The 19908-nt window shown below is 36.2% G+C and overlaps 1 protein-coding gene across 2 annotated transcripts in view; it reads left to right on the forward strand.

Moving 5' to 3' along the window:
• MSRA (methionine sulfoxide reductase A) overlaps positions 1-19908 on the forward strand; it is a 455305-nt gene that overhangs the window by 211175 nt on the left and 224222 nt on the right. For both annotated transcript variants that reach the window (XM_047857420.1, XM_047857421.1), the window contains one exon: positions 18381-18500. In XM_047857420.1, coding sequence (XP_047713376.1) covers positions 18381-18500 — 120 coding nt within the window. The remainder of the gene's footprint in view (positions 1-18380; positions 18501-19908) is intronic.

The raw sequence follows: 19908 nt of genomic DNA on the forward strand, positions 1-19908 counted from the left end.
TCATTACATAGGGCAGACTATATAAATGCCTGAGGTAGGAGGGTGGAAATAGTTTGGGGTTCTAAAAAGAGATACTTTATATCTGAATGGCCTTCTGGAAATACTTAAGGGAGGAGATGATATCTGAAATTATTCTGGATAGATAGGATTTCCAAAGGTGGAGTGGGGGTGAAGGATGTGGAGCACGAGCAGATAACATGGTAGTCGAGGACAATGGTATTGAATGGTATTCCAGTTTGGCTGAGGATAGGGTATGAGTATTAGAACTTTAACAATTACCTTAGTTTTCTTGGTTATAAAAGTGGCACAGGGGCACCTGGGTGACTCAGTTGGTTAAGTGTCACCCTTTGGCTCAGGTCGTCATCACATAGTACGTGGGTTCCTGTCCCACATTAAGCTCCATGCTGACAATGCAGAGCCTGCTTGGAATTCTCTCTCTCTCTCCCTCTATCTCTCTGCCCCTCTTTGATTCACAATTTCTCTCTCAACATAAATTAACTTAGAAAAAAAAGTGTTAGAGAGAATTTGGAAAATATATAAAAACACAAAAGAGAACATGAAAATGCAACTATTATTCCAACATTTTGTTGTATTTCCTTCCATACTATCTGTCAATCCATATAAACACCTAAAAAAAAACCCTCTACTTTTTGATTATGACAGTTGGAGTACATATTTCTTTTTTAAATTTTTTTTATGTTTTTATTTTATTTTTTATAGAGACAGAGTGCGAGTGGGAGAGGGGCAGAGAGAGAGGGAGACACAGAATCCGAAGCAGGCTCCAGGCTCTGAGCTGTCAGCACAGAGCCTGGTGTGGAGCTCCAACTCATGAGCCATGAGATCACAACCTGAGCCAAAGTCTGATGCTTACCCAACTGAGTCACCCAGGCACCCCTGGAGTACATATTTCTTATAGAAATTTGGAGAATACCAAAGAGTATAAGAAGAAAATGAAAATCACTTGTAATCTTGCTATTAATATTTTGGTTTATTCCCCTTGAGTCTGTTTTTCAAAGTGTATACATTAAACCAAATGTGAACCCATTCTTCATGTAGCTTAATACCCTGAATTTTCTTTCTTAGCATTATATTTTGAATATTTCCATACAATTAAATAATCTTAGAAAAATTGATGAGTAGCACTCCAAATTATGGGTGGACCATCATTAAATACTTTCTCTAATATTGATTATTTAGGTTGTTTCAAATAATTAATGGTTATAAATAATGTTGTTAAGAACATTTCTGAAAAATCAGTATTTGTTAATTAAAAGGACTTCCTTAGGACTTCCTTAGGACTGCTTCTCAGGAGTGGAAGCATAGGATAAAAGAGTGTTATGACTTTTAAGATTTATGCATACTACCTGCTTGTGGTTTTAAAGAAGACAAATAACATGTTGGAAAGTGTAGGTGAGGAAGATCAACCTGAAAGCAATGTGAAATATACATGTCAGTGAGGGAGCTGAGGTGGGATGACAGTTGAGGGGGTTGTTGTCATCATCTAGCTGGTGAGTTACTGGACCAGGGTGATGGTGATGGGAAGGGAGTGAGAGTATGAAGGACTGACTACCAGGAAACTGGTTAGGTTGAGAAAAGTAAAAGTGAAGAAACAATGGGGACTCTCAGTTTTCTTATTATGGTTTTAGGAAGAGGCTGATGCAGTTAAAACAAATAGAGACATCAGAAGAAGATGCTGGCTTGGTTGGTCTATTAGACATTAGATATACTGAATTCAAGGCATCAGGGAATCTTCCAGGTGGACATACCAAGCAGGGAGTTGGAAATGCATGTCTTTCTAAAGCTTTCTTAGGTGGATGGTCAGGGGTTAGACCTATGGATTAAGAGCCATTTTCAAATCGGTGATATGTGGTTTGAACAATATAGAAAAGGGCTGTTTAAAAGTGCAAACAGGAAAGTATAAATGTGTACCTCACAGTAAGCTGAACCAGGCAAAGTGATCTGGGGACACTGAATTGTCAGAAACTATAAGTTGTTGTGGGGAGAAGTATGCAGTCTCAGAAGTGGGATGGCTGTGTCAGTCTTCTTATTCTCTCTAACTTTCTGGGATTCTAGTAGTGGAGGTAGCCTTGGAAGTGATTGTGAGCACAGCTGTTTTATGTGTGAAGTCTAGAAGTTGGGAAAAGAGCTGGAAGAGAGGGAACATTTGGATAAAATGCTAAAGGAACATGTGATGACTGCACATGTTCTATTGAAAGCCTGGCCTCCCTGTTGGTTTCCACTCTGACAGGGCAGACTGCTCTTCCTATCCCATCTGTTGTCTGAAGGTTTGTTATTCAGTGACACCCCTTGCAGGCAGAATTAGGAGAGTGGGGTATGCTAGTTAACAGAGCATGGAATGCACTGGTGAGCAGAATTTGCCCTAGCCACTCTATGCAGGGTCCCAAGGCAGACAAGTGAGAGCACCCTTCAGGAGTGCCCAAGTTGTAGTGGTCAGCCTCTCACTTGCTTTTAGAAAAATACCATTTCAACAATCACATATCTTTACTAATCAGGTCAGAAGTTGCAGTGTGAATGTATAGGGCTTTATGAAATTTTGAGCTTTCTTTAAAGTTCTTTCTGAAGATTTTAGCTGAGGTATCATAAATCTTAAGGGAAGATAATGTAATTCCCACAAATATAAAAAGTGCTGTAGCCACAGATAATATTCATGAGAAATGACAGATAAAAAGTTTGACCAAAAATGCAGGAGTATCAAAGTAATTCTTTTTTTTTTTTAATTTTTTTCAACGTTTTTTTATTTATTTTTGGGACAGAGAGAGACAGAGCATGAACGGGGGAGGGGCAGAGAGAGAGGGAGACACAGAATCGGAAACAGGCTCCAGGCTCTGAGCCATCAGCCCAGAGCCCGACGCGGGGCTTGAACCCACAGACAGCAAGATCGTGACCTGGCTGAAGTTGGACGCTTAACCGACTGCGCCACCCAGGCGCCCCAAAGTAATTCTTAACAAACAAACAAAACAAAAAATTTTTGAAAAAAATTTTAATGATAGTGTAAAAAATGTAAATCTGATCCAATGACACAGTTGTAATTTTGATATGATCTTTAAATCTCTTAGATGCTTAAATTATGATATAAATTGGAATCTTCATTTCCCTTCTGTTCAAAAATTTATTTCTACTGAATGCAGAATAGATGTCTTTCAGAAGTTCTGGAGTGATGGTGGTGGTGACAAATAAATTGACTGAATTCATGACTTCCAAAGATCAGTCTGCAAACCACGGGCATCACTATTGCTTTAGGATAAAATATTATTGTTTTATATAACTAAAGAACCGTTTGGTTATATTCTTTAAAAGAAAGGCATTGTACTCCAGGAATCTAGGATTTACCTTTCTCTTATAGCAGGTCACTCTCAACAGGTTTCAAAAGAATATAAGAAAGATCACATAGTCTAAGCACAGTGCAACAAAATTGCATCAAAATGAGAAGATAGTCTAAAAAACATACCATATGTTTGAAAACTAAAATGTACACCCTTGAATAACTTGTGGGTTAAAAAGAAAATAACATGGGAATCATAAAATATTTAGAAACAAAAGACAAGGAAAATACTACATATCTAAACATGTCTAAATATGTGGATATATCTAAAGCAAAACTTAGAGGTAAATGTATAGCCTTAAATGCATTTATCAGAAAACAAGAGAACTTGAAAATAAATAAGCTAACTATTCAAATTCAGAAGAAAGGAAGGAACAGATCAAGAGTAAACTGCACAACATAATAGTAAAGAAAGGACAGAAATAGAAAACAACAACAGAAAAGAGGATCAAAGTCAAGGTTTGTTCTGTGACTGAAACCTCAAAGAACAGAAATAGAAGTAAGAAAACCTGAATAAACAAGTAACAGTGAAATCATCTCCCCCATTTCTTCCTTTCTCTCTAAAGACACAAGGTCCAGGTAGCTCAGAAAGTTTTATTTAACTTCAAGGAACAAATATTCCTTTTCTAACGCAATGTTATGTAAGAGGGGGGAAAAGTTAGCTAATCCATTTTATGAGGCCAATATAACCTTGAAACTAATTCTGGACAAGACAGTACAAGAAAATAAAATTATGACAAATCTTCCTTAACATAAATGAAAAAATTTGAAGTAAAATGTTAACAAAAGTAATTCTTCAATATCAAAATGCATTGTAAGTAGGTAAGGTTTATTGAAGGATGGCTCAGAAAAATATATAAATGTAATATACCACTTTAAGAGATGAAAGGAGGGAAACCATATGATCACCTCTAAAGAATGGAGTTTTGTTAAAACTCAAAACTCATACATGAAAAAAAGCTATTTACAAACTAGGAACTGAAGGAAACGTTTCTAATCTGATAAAGAGTGTCTAACCAAGAACCTACAGCAAAACTCACTGGATCATTCTCACTAAAATTAGGATGAGACAAAGATTCCCACCATCACCCTTATTATTCAGCATTGTGTGGGAGGTCCTAGCTGATGGAATAAAGTAAAATAAGAGAAGAATAATTGGACAGGGAAATATGAAACTGTCATTTGTACGTAATATGATTCTTGGTAAAGGAAGTGGAAGAGAACATGGAGACAAGCCGTTAGAACTAATGAGAGAATTCTCTGAGTTTTCTGACCATATGGAAGGCATACTAAGATCAATGGTGTTTTTGTATCACAACTATAAGCAGTAAATAAGTGTGATAAGAAAAGTAGTGTTTATAGCAGCAGCACAAATCATAGGATACATAAAACTCTATGCAATACAAATGTACAATACCTTTATGGAGAAAATGACAATGTAGTATTGAAGGATGTATAAATGGAATATTTATATATGGACATATATATTTGGACAGCTGAATAATGGACAGCTGTAATTGTGTTCATTGACAGACTCGTTATTAATATGACAACATATTTTTTCAAATTAATCTATAAGTTCAATGTAATTCTAATCAAATTCTGAACAGGATATGTCATAGAACTTGACAAGCTAATACTAAACTAAATTTAGAATAGAAATGGGCCAAGAATAGCAAAGAAAATTTTGAAAAACTGTAAGTTAGGAAGACTTGCTAGACTGGATATTATGACTCATTAAAACTAGAGTAATTGCAACCCTTGATTTTCCCCTACAAACCTGCTCCATCCACAGTTCTCCACTCAAGCCAACAATTTTAGAGTCAACTTTGACTGTTTCTTTCAAACCCTGCTTCTAAATCGGTCAGGAAGTCCTTTTGGCTGTATCTTCAAAATGTATCCAAAACCTGATCACGACTTCTTCTGCTACCACCTGGTCTAAATAAACCATCATTATCTCGCATTTGGATTACAGCAATAGTTCCCTAACCATTCCCTGCTTCTGTGCTTGGTCCACTCCGGTCACTTCTCAGCAGAGGACAGCCAGAGAGATCCCTGTAAAATGGAAGATCCTGGTGAAACATGGCATTCCCTTTCCCGCTCAAAACTCAACAATGGCTATCCACTTCAGTCAGCGTAAAATTCATAGCCCTTCAGTAGCCCAAAAGGCCCTACACAATCTGGCTTTCTTGATTTATGTTCAGATTTATCTTCAGTCAAGCCATGTGCTTCTTTCCTGCCCCTTAAACATAGGAGGCATGTTGTTAGTGCCTTTGTAGTGACTGTTTCCTCTGCCTGAAACACCCATACCCTGCTTGTCCTTGGACATAAGAAGTCCAGAGTACCTAGAAAACAGCTTCAGCATATAGTTCAAGGGATTCTTGCTATGTCTCCTGATGAAAGTTTACTATTCTGGGGGATCAGGACCTCTAACTTTGCAGAGCCAAGAGTTGTGGGGACAGGAGTACAAAGTTCCCCGGTGGTCATTGGGAATGGTAGTAAGTAGAGCCAATTCTGTTTCTACCTTTTGTTTTTTTAATGCATACATTCATTTTTGGGGTCTCTCATTCAGTGCATATTCAGTTTTCTGAAAGATAGCTCCCCAGTCTCCCAGAGTATTATCTCTAAACTGGTGTTGCAGCTTTGCCTCTGGGCTGTTCCAGTGCTGTATCAGGATGGCAGCTTCTGGGTGGTGTGGTATTCATGGGTTTGTTGCTGCATCTTCTACACTGTAAACTTGGTTCTCTGGTCTGATGCAGTGTTATATGGGACAGGAGCTGACTGAATTCTGAAGGCAGGAAAGTGAAACCCATACATGGAATATGTGTCTGTTACTGTGAGAACACACCAGTGGCCCTTTCAGCATGGAAGGAGCCCAGTATTTCCCCCTTGGCACCTAGTGGTTGCTTGGACCCCTTGAGAAATGGTAGTATATAAGGTGCTTGGAGACTGTCTCTGTTGCTGGCAGGTTAGACATCGGTGGTGGCAAAAGTGGATAAGATTTGGTAAGTGGGAGTCCATTGTTGTGCCCATGTGTGTCCTCCATCTTTGTCACTTTGGCCATTTTGTTCCTGTACCCGTGATACTAGTACTGGGGTGGCCAATGAAACAGGCTGACTGATGTTCATCAGCCAGGTCATTTGGTCAGTTTTGTATTTAGTGCCCATTTCTTGTCAGATGCTCTCTACCTGGCATTAATATTAACATGTGATGCAAATATGCTTCTACCTTAGATTTCCTTATTTTTAATCTTTCAGGGTTTTTGTTTATTTGTTTGTTTCTGGATTCTCGCTAGTCAGCCAAGCCATTTGCTACTGCCTATGAATTTATGTATGTTATAAACTTGGGCTTTTCCTTACACATGAAGTGGATAACTGGTACACTTCTTGAAGTGTCCTCACCAGTTGGGAGGAATTATCTTTTATGGCCACTCCTGAGTGAGACCACAGTGTGACTGCTATGCATTTTTGACTTGCATCTGTACACAGTAAGCCAACTATCCGTAAACAAAAATCTAGCCTTTTTCTTGTCCTTCAGCTGGTTGTATAGGAGCTCCACTCAGACATAGGTTTGAGCTGAGGGAGTGGTGTTGGTGCAATCCTGGTGGATGCTGTGGAGGTCTGACTACCTATTCGTGCAGCTTATGCCCTGTTGCCCTGCTAGTGTATGATTCCAGATGTATAACTCCTATCCTATGATGGATTGTTGTTGCACTCTATGGACCTTATTATTTGGTAGGTCTGACAGGGCTTAGATTTTGATGGACTGTTCCAGCCACATGGTTTCTTGGTGTCCCATAGCTGGCTGTCTTTGATAAGCATCACTAGTACCCAGGTCATGGTGTTGAAATCCCTTTCCTCATTTAAAGAAATCAGGCTTCTTAGAGAAATGGCTGATGGCAGATATGGGGTAAGAAATGTACAAGATGAGCCTGGAACATCCTGTCATACCAGATAGCAAGAAAGCAATAGAAGACTATGGAGGATGTTTCAAAGGAACTCCCAATTTGAAGTTCAAAGGAACTTCAAAACAATTTGAAGATAATTTTTCTTGCCAAAGATATGTCAAGTGGAGTTTACGTGAAAGGAGTGATGAAAATGGTGAAACACAGCAAATATGTTTAAATAAATGATATAAATATATTATTAAAAAATTGGTCAACCTTGGAATGGAGAAGTTCATCATCTTAAAGACTGCTAAATAAATGGACATAATTAAATACTTATTTTCCCTTTCTTTTATGAACTATATCACTGAGTAACAAAGAGTAGTTGAGAAAAAGTATTCTCTCTCTCTATATATATATATGTATATATATATATATATATTCTCATTATAAAGACATTTCAACTAATAAATGTAAAAGAAGTGATAGAAGGTCACCATTTCACAATTAACATATCTGCTAAGCATTGAGTATCAATGGATGTTAACATCACCAAATGAGAGACAACTAGACATTATGTGCTTCATGATCAAAGAACATAGAAACCAGTCTGTAAAGGCTAGAAGAGGTAAGTGCTTCTTCAAATGCACAGACACCAATGCAAGGCTACGTGAATTTTGAAGAATCAGGCAAATATGAGACCACCAGAGGAAGCTAATAAAGTTCTGACTGCAAATGGAGATCTATAATTTGCCTGACAAAGAATTCAAGATAATTATCATAAAGAAATTGAATGAAATTCAAGAGAACACTCATTAAAAAACTAAATGAAATTGGGAAAAAATGCATGAACAAAAAAAGAAGCTTAATAAAGAAAGAAAACCATAAAAGAGAATTAAGCAGAAATCCTGGAGCTGGAGAATACAATGACAGAACTGGGAAATTCAGCAGAGAGCTAAATGACCAATTTGTTCATGGATAAGAAAAATCAGCAAACTCAAAGACAGATCATTTGGAATTAGCCATCTAGAGGAACAAAAAGCAAAAAGAGAGGGATGTAGAAAACCTCTGTGAATTATAGACACCCTCAAGTGAAAGAACATTTGTATCATGGTGCTCCCAGAAGGAGAAGACAGAGAGAAAGGGGCAGAAAGATTATTTAAAGAAATAATTGCTGAAAACTTCCCAAATCTTGGGAAAGATAGGGACATCCAAGTACAGGAAGCTCAAAGAACTGCAAGCAGGATCAACCCAAAGAAGATTAATATGAGCCACCGTATAATTAAAATGTTGAAATTCAAAGACAAGGAGAGAATTTTGAAAGTAGCAAGAGAAGAAATGACTCATCACACACAAGGGAAGCCCCATTAGGCAATTAGTGGATTCTTTTGCAGAAGCCTTGCAGACCAGTAGGCAGTGGGATGATATATTCAAAGTGCTGGAAAAAACCCACAAACCTGTCAACCAAGAATACTATACCGATCAATACTGCCTTTCAGAAATGAAGAAGAAATAAAGGCATTCCCAGACAAACAAAAGCTGAGGGAGTTCATTACCATTAGACTTGCCTTGCAAGAAATTCTAAGGGGAGTTCTTTACATTGCAATGAAAGAATACTAAATAACAACATGAAAACATATAAAAGTATAAAACTGACTGGTAAAGGTAACTATGTAGTCAAATGCAGAATAATCTAATACTGAAATGTAGGTGTGTAAATAACTTTAACTCTGGTATATAAATTAAAAAAAATAATAAAAATATAGCTATAATAATTTATTAACAGGTACACAATATAAAAAGTGTGACATCAATAAAATGTGAACATAAAATATGAGGGGAGGAGAAATCAAGTGCAGAGTTTTTGTAAGTAATGTAAAGTAAGTTATTATCAGCTTAAGATATTTTGTGTAAGCCTCATGATAACCACAAAGAAAAAAAAAACCTATACTGGATACACGAAAGATAAAAAGAAATGTATTATAATATACCACTACAAAATACAAATAAGGAAGACAGTAAGGGAAAAGAATAAAGGAATTAAAAAAAATAGCAAACAATGAACAAAATGGCATCAGTAAGTCTTTACCTATTAATAATAATTACTTTAAATATAAATAAACTGAATTCTTTATTCAAAAGACCTAAAGTGGTTGAATGGAGAAGAACACAAGATCCAACAATATGCTGCTTTTAAGAGACTCACTTTAGCTTTAAGTACACACATAGGTAGAAAGTGAAGGGATAGAAAGAGATATACCATGTAGATGGTAACCAACAGATAGCAGGAGTGGCTATACTTATATCAGATAAAATAGTCTTTCATTCAGAATTGATCACAAAAGACAAAGAGGGTCACTAAATGTTGATAAAGAGACTAATTCATCAAGAGGATATAACAATTATAAATACACATATACCCAACATTGGAGCACATAAACATTTAAAGCAAATAACAACAACTAAAAGGAGAAATAAACAGTAATACAATAATAGTATGAAACTTCAGTGCCTCTCTTTAAACATTGGATAGATCACCCAGACAACAGGTGAATAAGTAAACAGCAGATCTGAATAACACTCTAAACCAAATGTACCTGACAGACATAGAACATTACATCCAGCAGCTTCAAAATACACATTCTTTGCAAGTGTACATGGAACATTCTCCAGGATAGGTCAAATGTTGGACCACAAAACAACCTTAACAAATTTGAGAAAATTGAAATCATATCTGATATATTTTCTAAAAATAATAGCATGAAAATAGAAATAAATAACAGGAGGAAAATAGAAAAATTAAAAAAATATATATGGAATTTAAACTACAGACTCCTGAGTTAAAGAAGGAATCAAAAGGGAAATCAAAAGTATTTTGAGGGGCGCCTGGGTGGCGCAGTCAGTTGAGCGTCCAACTTCAGCCAGGTCACGATCTCGCGGTCCGTGAGTTCGAGCCCCGCGTCAGGCTCTGGGCTGATGGCTCGGAGCCTGGAGCCTGTTTCCGATTCTGTGTCTCCCTCTCTCTCTGCCCCTCCCCCGTTCATGCTCTGTCTCTCTCTGTCCCAAAAATAAATAAACGTTGAAAAAAAAAAGTATTTTGAGACAAATTAAAATGAAAACACACATACCCAAACTTATACTAAGAGAGAAGTTTATAGAGATAAATATCTCAAATAAACAACCTTACTTTACACCTGAAGCATTTAGAAAAAGAACAGACTAAGCTCAAAGTTAGCAGAAGGAAGGAAATAATAGGAATCAGAGCAGAAATGAATGGAATGGAAACTAGAAAGATAATAGGAGAAAAATAAATGAGATTAAAAGTTGTGTTTTTTTAAAGATAAATAAAATTGCCAAACGTTTAGCTAGGGTAATGAAGAAAAAAGAGAGGGATCAAATAAAGCTATAAATGAAAGAGGGGACATTACAATTGATACCACAGAAATACAAAGGATCATAAGAAACTACTATGAAAAATTGTATGGCAACAAATCAGATAACCTAGAAGAAATGCATAAATTCCTAAAAACATACAGCGTCCCAAGACTGAATCATGAAAAAGTAGACAATCTGAACAAATCAATATGACTAAGGAGATTGTGGCAGTAATAAAAAAATTTCCAACAAGAAAAGCTCAAGATCAGATGGCTTCACTGGTGAATTCTACCAAACATTAAAGAAGAGTAATGCTGATCCTTCTCAAATTCTCCCAAAAAATTAAAGAAGGAACACTCGAAAACTCATTTAATAAGGATAGCATTACCCTGATACCAAAGCCAGGTAAAGATGCTATAAGAAAACTAGAGGCCAGCATCTCTGAAGAATATAAATGCAAAAATTTTCAACAAAATATTAGCAAGCAAAACTCAATAGCACATAAAAGGATCATACACTGTGATCAAGTGGGACTTATTTCTGGTATGCAAGGATGGTTCAACATATGTAAAGCAATAAATGTGATATATCACATAAATGGCGTGAAGGATAAAAATCATATGACTCAAAGATGCAGAAAAACGGTTTGCCAAAATTCAACACCCTTTCATGACAAGAGCTCTCAACATATTTGAGAAGTTATAGAGGGAACATACCTCAACATAATAAAGACCATACATGACAGACCCATAGTTAACATTGTACTCAGTGGTGAAAAAGCTGAAAGTTTTTCTGCTCAGATCAGAAATAAGACAAGAGTGCTCACTCAAAAGTCCTATTTAACATAGTACTGGAAGTTTTAGCCAGAATAATTAGGCAAGGAAAAGAAATAAAAGGCTTCCAATCAGAAAGGAAGAAGTAAAATTTTCTCTGTCTACAGACCACATTATTTTATATGGAAAAAACTCTAAAATCTTCACCAAAACAACCTGTTAGAACTAATCAGTGAATTCAGTAAAGTTTCAGTATACAAAATCAACATACAAAAATCAGTTGCATTTCTATACACTAACAATGAAATATCTGAAAGAGAAATAAAGAAAATCCCACTCACAATGACATCAAAACCAATAAAATGCTTAGGAGTAAATTTACGTGAGGTAATGGAATAATCTATGCATTAAAAACTATAAGATATTGATGAAAGAAATTGAAGAAGACAGAAATGGAAGATATTCCATGTTCATAAATTGGAAGAATTAATATTGTTAAGATATGTATACTCCATAAAGCAATCTATATATTTACAAACCTAATATCAAAATTCCAGTGGCATTTTTCATAGAAATAGAAAAACAATTTTAAAATTTGAATGGAACCACAAAGGACCCCAAATAGCAATTCTGAGAAAGAAGAACAAAGCTCTAGGCATCACATTTTATGATTTCAAGTTATACTACAAAGCTATAGTAATCAAAACCGTAGGGGACTGCCATAAAAACAGACACATAGACCAATGGAATAGAATAGAAGGCCCAGAAATAAGCTCACACATATGTGGTTAACTAATAATTGAAAATCAAGCCAAGAATACCCTATGGGGAAAAGATAGCCAAATAAATAAATAATGTTGAGAAAATTGGGTATTCACATGTTGAAGAATGAATCTGGACCCCTATCTTACACCATTCACACACACACAAAAATAACTTGAAATGAATTGAAGATTTCAGCCTAAGACCTGAAATAATAAAACTTTTAGAAGAAAACTTACAGGAAAAACTCCTGGACATTGGTATTGGCAATAATATTTCAGATACCAAAAACTCAAACAACAAAAGCAAAATCAAGTAAGTGGGATTACATCATAATATGAAGTTTCTGCACAGCCATAGAAACAATCAGCACAATAAAGAGGCAATGGAATGGAGAAAATATTCACAAACCATGTATCAGATAAGAGGTTAATATCCAAAATATATGAAGAACATACAACTCAATGTCAAAAAAAAATAATTTTATTGAAAATGGCAGAGGACCTGAATAGACATTTTTCCAAAGAAGGCATGCAAATGGCCAACAGGTACATGAAAAGACACTCAGCATCACTAATGACCAGAGAAATGCAAATCAAAACTGCATTAAGTATCACCTCACACCTGTGGGAATGGTGGTTACCAAAAAGACATAAGGTCACAGGTGCTGGCTAGGGTGAGGAATAAAGGGGACACCAGTGCTGTTGATAGGAATGTAAATTGGCACAGCCATTATGGAAAACAATACGGAAGTTCCTCTAAAATTAAAAATGGAACTAGCATGTGATCAAGTGTACTACTTCTGGGTATATATCTGAAGAAAATGAAATGACTATCTTGAAGAGATATCTACACCCCCATGTTCATTCCAACATTATTCATAGTTACCAAGACATTGGAAACAACCTAAGTGTTCTTTGACAGATTAGATAAAGAAAATGTGGTATGTATACAGTGAAATAATATTCAGCCATAAAAAGAAGGAAATCCTGCCATTTGTAACAACATGGACAGACGTTGAGGGCATTATGCTAAGTGAAATAAGTCAGACCAAGAAAGTCAAATACTGTATAATCTCACTAACATTGGAATCTTAAAAAAAAAAAAGCCAACCAAATTCGTAGGAATGGAGAGTAGAATGGTAGTTTCTGGGGGTTGGGAGGGGTGGGGGAAATGGACAGATATTGGTCAAAGGGTACAAACTTCTGATTATAAGATGAATGGGTTCTGGAGATCTAATATTTATTATAATTACTATAGTTAATAATACTGTATACCTGGAGGTTGCTAATCGATCTTACATATTCTTACTACAAACAATAAATTGTAATTATGTGAGGTGATGGTTGTGTTAACTAACTTTGTTGTTGTAGTTATTCATAATATGTATGTATGTATGCCAAATAATGTTGCATACCTTAAACTTACACAATGTCATAGGCCAATTATATCTCAATAAAACTGGGGAAAAATTTAAAGTTACATAAAAAGGAACATAGTACCACCAGTAGTTTTGTCAAAAGGATGAAATCTGAGCCTGATCATGGTTCTTGATCCAGCTGCAAATTTTCAGGAAATAACTGAGGATAGAGGAACAGGTTGAGTTACACTATGAGAATGCAGTTGGCAAGATCTACATTGTGGGAAGCTCTGCAGGTCAGTGACCCTTGTTTTCTTCAATGGATAAATTAGAAGGAAAGAAAGGAGAGGGCACATGTTGATTAGAAGAACTTAAGGATGTATCAAATTTTTTAAATATGAGCACCACCAAACTATAGAATTGGGATGGACACCTTGAGTGATAAAAATATTAAAGAAACACAAGGAAGTGAATATTGTAAAAGTCAGATAGCAGTTACTTTTAGAGGGAGGAAGGGAGTTGTGATTGGGTTGTGACATGAGGAAGGATATCTGAGGGCGATGGCAAACTTCTATTACTTGACCTGGGTGGTGGTTACAAGGATGCTTGCCTAATAATAATGCATTGAGATATGTATCTCTTCTGTGTGGCTTTTCTCTTCCTATGTTTTCCTTTATAATAAAAAGTTAAAGTATAAAATATCTTAAAGAATATAGCACGTATTGTCTTTTTTGTTATTTATGTTTTTTGCTAGATTATGTTTACTAAAGTTAGTCTAGTAATGTATTACTAGATTGTGTTTACTGAATTCTGAGAAATTCTGCCATACACTTGTTTTCTTTAAGTGCATACACACACACACACACACACACACACACACACACACACACTCAAAACCAAATAATTGAATGCTTAGGTTATACTGGAAGCCACCAGAAAATATCTGATTGCTTCAAGGAGGAGTTTTATTCTTATAATAACCCTTATTCTAAGCTAAGTACCTCTCCAGAAATTTTGACATTGATTACACACCAGGCCCCTGAGCATTCTTTCAGCCACACATGACCACCCCCTGCAGGCCTTTGCCCAGCTGGAGTTGGGTCATCCTCCCTCTAGCAGGGGGTCTCTTCTTGATCCCTATTAAACATCAAAAGGAGGTTAAATAACTTGCCACAAAGATTTTGTTTGGTTTGGCCAAGATCCATTTTAAGTGTTATAACTCTATAAAGCATGAGGATATAGGGAAGATATAGGGTCTGGGCCATCAGTATGAGACTATAGACAATGGTCAGGTTAGGCTGATTGCTAAAATGGCCCATCATTTACATTGTACAGAAAATGCCGAAAGCTTGAAGTACCCTTTTGTACCATTAATGTTAGTCATTGTGCATGAAAGAAGTATTTTATTCAGTGAACTTAGCAGATTTCTGAACTTCATAGGTCTAGAGTACCTTCAGCGTATCACACTACTCAACTCCTGGGTGTGTTTGAGCTCAGTAATGCTTCCCAGCTTACTTTTTATTTATCCTCCAGAGGTTCACTGTTGTCATTCCTGTGATGGTTAATTTTATGTGTCAATTTGACATGGCTAAGGGATGCCCAGCTAACTGTTTCTGGATGTGTCTGTGAGGATGTTTCTGGAAGAGATCAGCATTTGAATTGGTAGATTGAGGAAAGAAGGTCACCCTCACCAGTGGGGTCATCATCCAATCTGTCAAGGGCCCAGATAGAATAAAATGCTAGAGGAAGAGTGAACTTACTCAATCTTTGAGCTGGGACATCCATCTTCCCCCGCCCTCATACTTCATTGTTCCTGATTATCTGGCCTTCAGACTTTGGACTGGGACTTACATCATTGAGCCTCTTGGTTCTCAGACCTTTGGGTTTCAACTGGGATTATGGTACCAACTTTCCTGGGTCTCTGGCTTGCAGACTACGCATCATGGACTCCTCAGCCTCCACAATTGCAGGAGCTAATCCTCATAATAAATGTCTCTCACTCTCCCTTTCTGTATATCCTATTGGTTCTGTTTCTCTGGAAAATCTTGACTAATATAATTCCTTCATCCCAGAAATGCAATGAATAAAATTAATAGTGAATTCTTGTTCCAGAGATTTGAGGATAGTCAATTTTTCAGTAAATATTTAACTATATTCTCTAGCAGCAAACAACTTGCAAACAGGGAAGATGGTCTAGCAGTTGTAACTCAAACAATGCATATGGTTATGTTTTTCTTTGAATTTTTTCTTTTTTAAAAATGTGTATACATTTTTCATTTTTAAAATAATATGAATCTATTACAGAAAAACTTGAAAAATGAAAAAATTTCCTGTATTCTCCTATAAAACAATCATGGTTATAACTTTGTATATTTCTTTCTAGTCTATTTTGGTATGGATGTTTTTTTCATAGTTGTAATAAGAACGTGCATATATGTATGTTTTTTTCCTTTTAAATTTAGCCTTAATTATAATGTAATCATATACATATTTCCATGTTGTATTGTTATCACAACAGTAATTTTTTACTGCATTAATTTTTATCACTTGGCTCTATCATATTGTTTAACTGTTAATCTATTCTTAGTGTATTTCCCCTCACATTGGAGCAAATATATTTTTGTATAATGTATAGCATTATGCACAATGTGTTTTGGTTATTACTGCTCTGAATTTTTAAAGTAGATTATTAACAAATGTCAAAAATTTCAGTAGACTTCCATCTAATTTTTCTTTCAGCTCTGTCATCAAGTCTAACAAATCCAGTGATTGTAGGAGTAGGAGGCATATATTAATTTGCCAACTGTTAGTCTACCCAAGATCTTAATTATATATGACTTAATAAAGCCATATAAAACTTGAGCGAGGCAGTAATCTTGTTTACATCTAGATATTGGTCACAGAATAGTAGTTGTGGATGGTTTAGAAACTTCTGGTAGAAAATTAGGGTTCTTTATTTGAAGCCCAGGGAGATGTAAAGCAACATTTTGGAAGTGTGTAAATATGTGCATTCTTGGGAGATTGGTCTTCATTTTTACCATATGTTCAAAGGAATCCAATAACTAGTGATATGAGCACAGTGTTTGCTAGTTGAATAGAATACTATTTTTTGTGAGTTTCTTTGTATATTTGTCATCTCTTTTTTCTGCCTTTCCCCTTCTCTCTCTTTCTTCATTCATTGTATTTAGTAATAGAACTCAGAAAAATATTCCCTTTCGTGAGCACTGATTTATCACAGGAAAGTTTATAGCAACTTAAATATTTTTGAAGAAACTGAACACGTGTAAAATTGTTAATTGAAAACTGCATCAGTCTGTGTTGATTTTGCTAAGTTTTCCTACTGAAGTCAGTAAGTTAGTGTTACCTTTATTTTGTTTGTTTGTTTTGAGAGAGAGAGAGAAAGAGAGTGCGTGTGCACATGCACACATGTGCATTGGGGGGTGGGGGTTGGGGAGGGACAGAGAGTGAGAGATAAAGAGAGAGAATCCCAAGCAGGCCACACTGTCAGCACAGAGCCCCACACCGGGCTGGAACACACAAACCATGAGATCATGATCTGAGCCAAAATTAAGAGTTGGACGCTTAAGTGACTAGCCACCCAGTTGTCTCAGTGTTACCTGTCTTTGCTAGAATTAAAAAAAAAAAAAACATAACCATAACATAACTCAGTCAGTAAAGCATCAGACTCTTGATTTCAGCTCAGGTCATGATCTCATGGTTTCGTGAGTTCGAGCCCCGAGTTGAGCTCTGTGCTGACAGCTCAGAGCCTGGAGCCTGCTTGGGATTCTGTGTCTCCTTCTCTCTTGTGCTCTCTCTCTCTCTCTCTCTTTCTCTCTCTTTCAAAATAAAGTAATAAACTTAAAAAAATAAAAATAAAAAAGCATAACTAGGATGCTGATCATTAAATAAATTTATGCTATTAATATAGGTTATTATGTTTTGGGAAGTCCAAAATGAATTGAGTGTTGAAATGCAGTTATCTTTTTACTCAGTTATTTGGAAAGGTATGCTTTACTAACTTCATTAAAATTTGAGGCTTCCTAAGTTTTTGCACAACTAAAGCAAATAGGCATTCTATGCAAATAACCTTAAATAAAATTATTTTTAGGCGTTAAAAATTCTTCTTAATTAATTTTTTTATTCTTGACTTCTAACATGTTTCATTTTTAATTTGAGTATAGTTGACACACATGATACAATAGTTTTAGGTGTACAGCATAGCAGTTCAGCAAGTTTAGACGTTATGCTGTGTTCACCACAAGCACAGCTGCCATCTGTTCTGAAACATTGCTGTTACAATATCGTTGACTATATTCCTTATGCTGCACCCTTTATTCCTATGACTTATTCATGACATAACTGGGAGCCTGTATCTCCTACTCCTCTTCACCCATTTTGCCCAACCCCCTTCCCCCTTCCCCTCTGGCAACCATCAGTTTTCTGTATTTATAGATCTGATTCTATTTTTTGTTGTTTGTTCATTTGTTGTTGTTATTAGTTTTTTGATTCCACTTATGAGTGAAATAACATGGTATTAGTCTTTCTGACTTATTTCACTTAACATAATACCCTCTAGGTACATTCATTTTGTCTCAAATGGTAAGATCTCATCCTTTTTTTGTGGTTGCATAATATTCCTGTGTGTGTGTGTGTGTGTGTGTGTGTGTGTGTGTGTGTACCACATCTTCCTTATTCATTGTCAATAGACAGATACTTAGGTTGCTTCCATGAAGCTTTCCTTTTTTAAAAGATAACATCTTAGTTATTTTTGATTACCAAATGACATGAACAACTTCTCATTTTTAGGATAACAGAGTTTCTAATATGCAATTACTAGTTGTTTTTGACAAAGGACTAATCAGTATCTTATGTTTTTCTTAGGAATGGGCTGTTTCTGGGGAGCTGAGAGGAAATTCTGGACTATAAAAGGAGTATATTCAACTCAAGTTGGTTATGCTGGAGGCTACACTTCCAATCCTACTTATAAAGAAGTTTGTTCAGGTACGAAGAATTTTTTCCAACTTCTATTATAAGGAGCAAGAAAGGACTTGTCTCTTCTGGCAGGTGACAGGATCTTCAAACTGCAAATATGATTTTTCGTGTTTCCTCAGTCTTTTCTTTCCCATTTCTATAAATATGTTTTTTGGCCTCTCACTTTATATTTAAGAAGATAATAGAGTTCTTATGGAATGTATCGTTTGGCTATTGTTGCATAATAATCACCATAAAAATTCTAAAGCAATCATTTATCAGCTTATGATTATGTGGGTCAGCAATTTTAGCTGGGCTAATCTTGGTGGTTCTTCTGCTGGTCTTGTCTGAATTCACTCATGTGACTCCAGTCAACTGGTGGGCTGCCTGGGGACTAATTGGTCTAGGATGGCTTCACTGATAGGTCTGCATTTGGTGCTGGCTGTTGTTTTTTGTTGGCTGGGGTAATGGGAATGATGGACCATGTCTTCAGCACATTCGCTCCGGGCAAATTCACATGGTGGGTACAGAGATTCCCAGGAACAGCAAGAGAGGATAAGCCCCATTCTGTTAGCACCTTTTAAGTGTCTGTTTATATCACATTTACTGTTTCCATTGGCCAAAGCAAGTCACATGTTCTAGCCTAGAGAAAATGTGGGAGGGATCCCCTAAAGGCAGGACTGCAATAGTCTATTACATGGGACAGACATATCACACACCATAATTGTTTGTCTGTGGGTAAGACATTAAAATTTAGGCTCTAATGAAGGGATAGCAAACTGGCTTATAAGCTGCCTACTGCCAGTTTGTGTAAATAAAGTCTTATAGAAATACAGCCACACCCATTTATTTATATATTATGTGTCAGTGTTTTCATGGCACAATGGCAGACTTGAGTGGCTATGACAGAGATGGTATGGCGAAAAGCCTAAAATATTTATGATCTAGCCCTTGTCAGAAAACTATTTGGCTACCAGGATAGGCAGATGCCCCATGGCAAATTCTAGCTCAAGTACCAGGTAACCATTTTGGATTTGGTTTTTGTTCTGGCCTTCAAGGATTTCCTTTACTTCTCTGCCAGCTCAGTTAGCATTTATTTATTTATTTTGAGGGTGTGGGGCAGGGTGGGGGGAGCAGAGAGAGAGGGAGAGAATCTCATGCAGGCTTTGCACTGTCAGCACAGAGCTGGATACAGGGCTTGAACTCATGAACTGTGAGGTCATGACCTGAGCTGAAATCAAGAGTCAGACACTTAGCCAATGGAGCCACCCAGGAGCCCTATCAGGTAGCATTTAAAGCATAGGTTTTTCTTTTAAACACTTTTTCTCATTTTTCAAAAAAAAATGGTATATGTTTAAGGAGTATGACATAATGTTTTGCTATACATAGTGAAATGATTACTAATAGTCAAGCTAATTAACATTAGCTTAACTAATGT

Source organism: Prionailurus viverrinus, chromosome B1 (assembly GCF_022837055.1).
Source record: "Prionailurus viverrinus isolate Anna chromosome B1, UM_Priviv_1.0, whole genome shotgun sequence".
Lineage (NCBI taxonomy): Eukaryota > Metazoa > Chordata > Mammalia > Carnivora > Felidae > Prionailurus > Prionailurus viverrinus.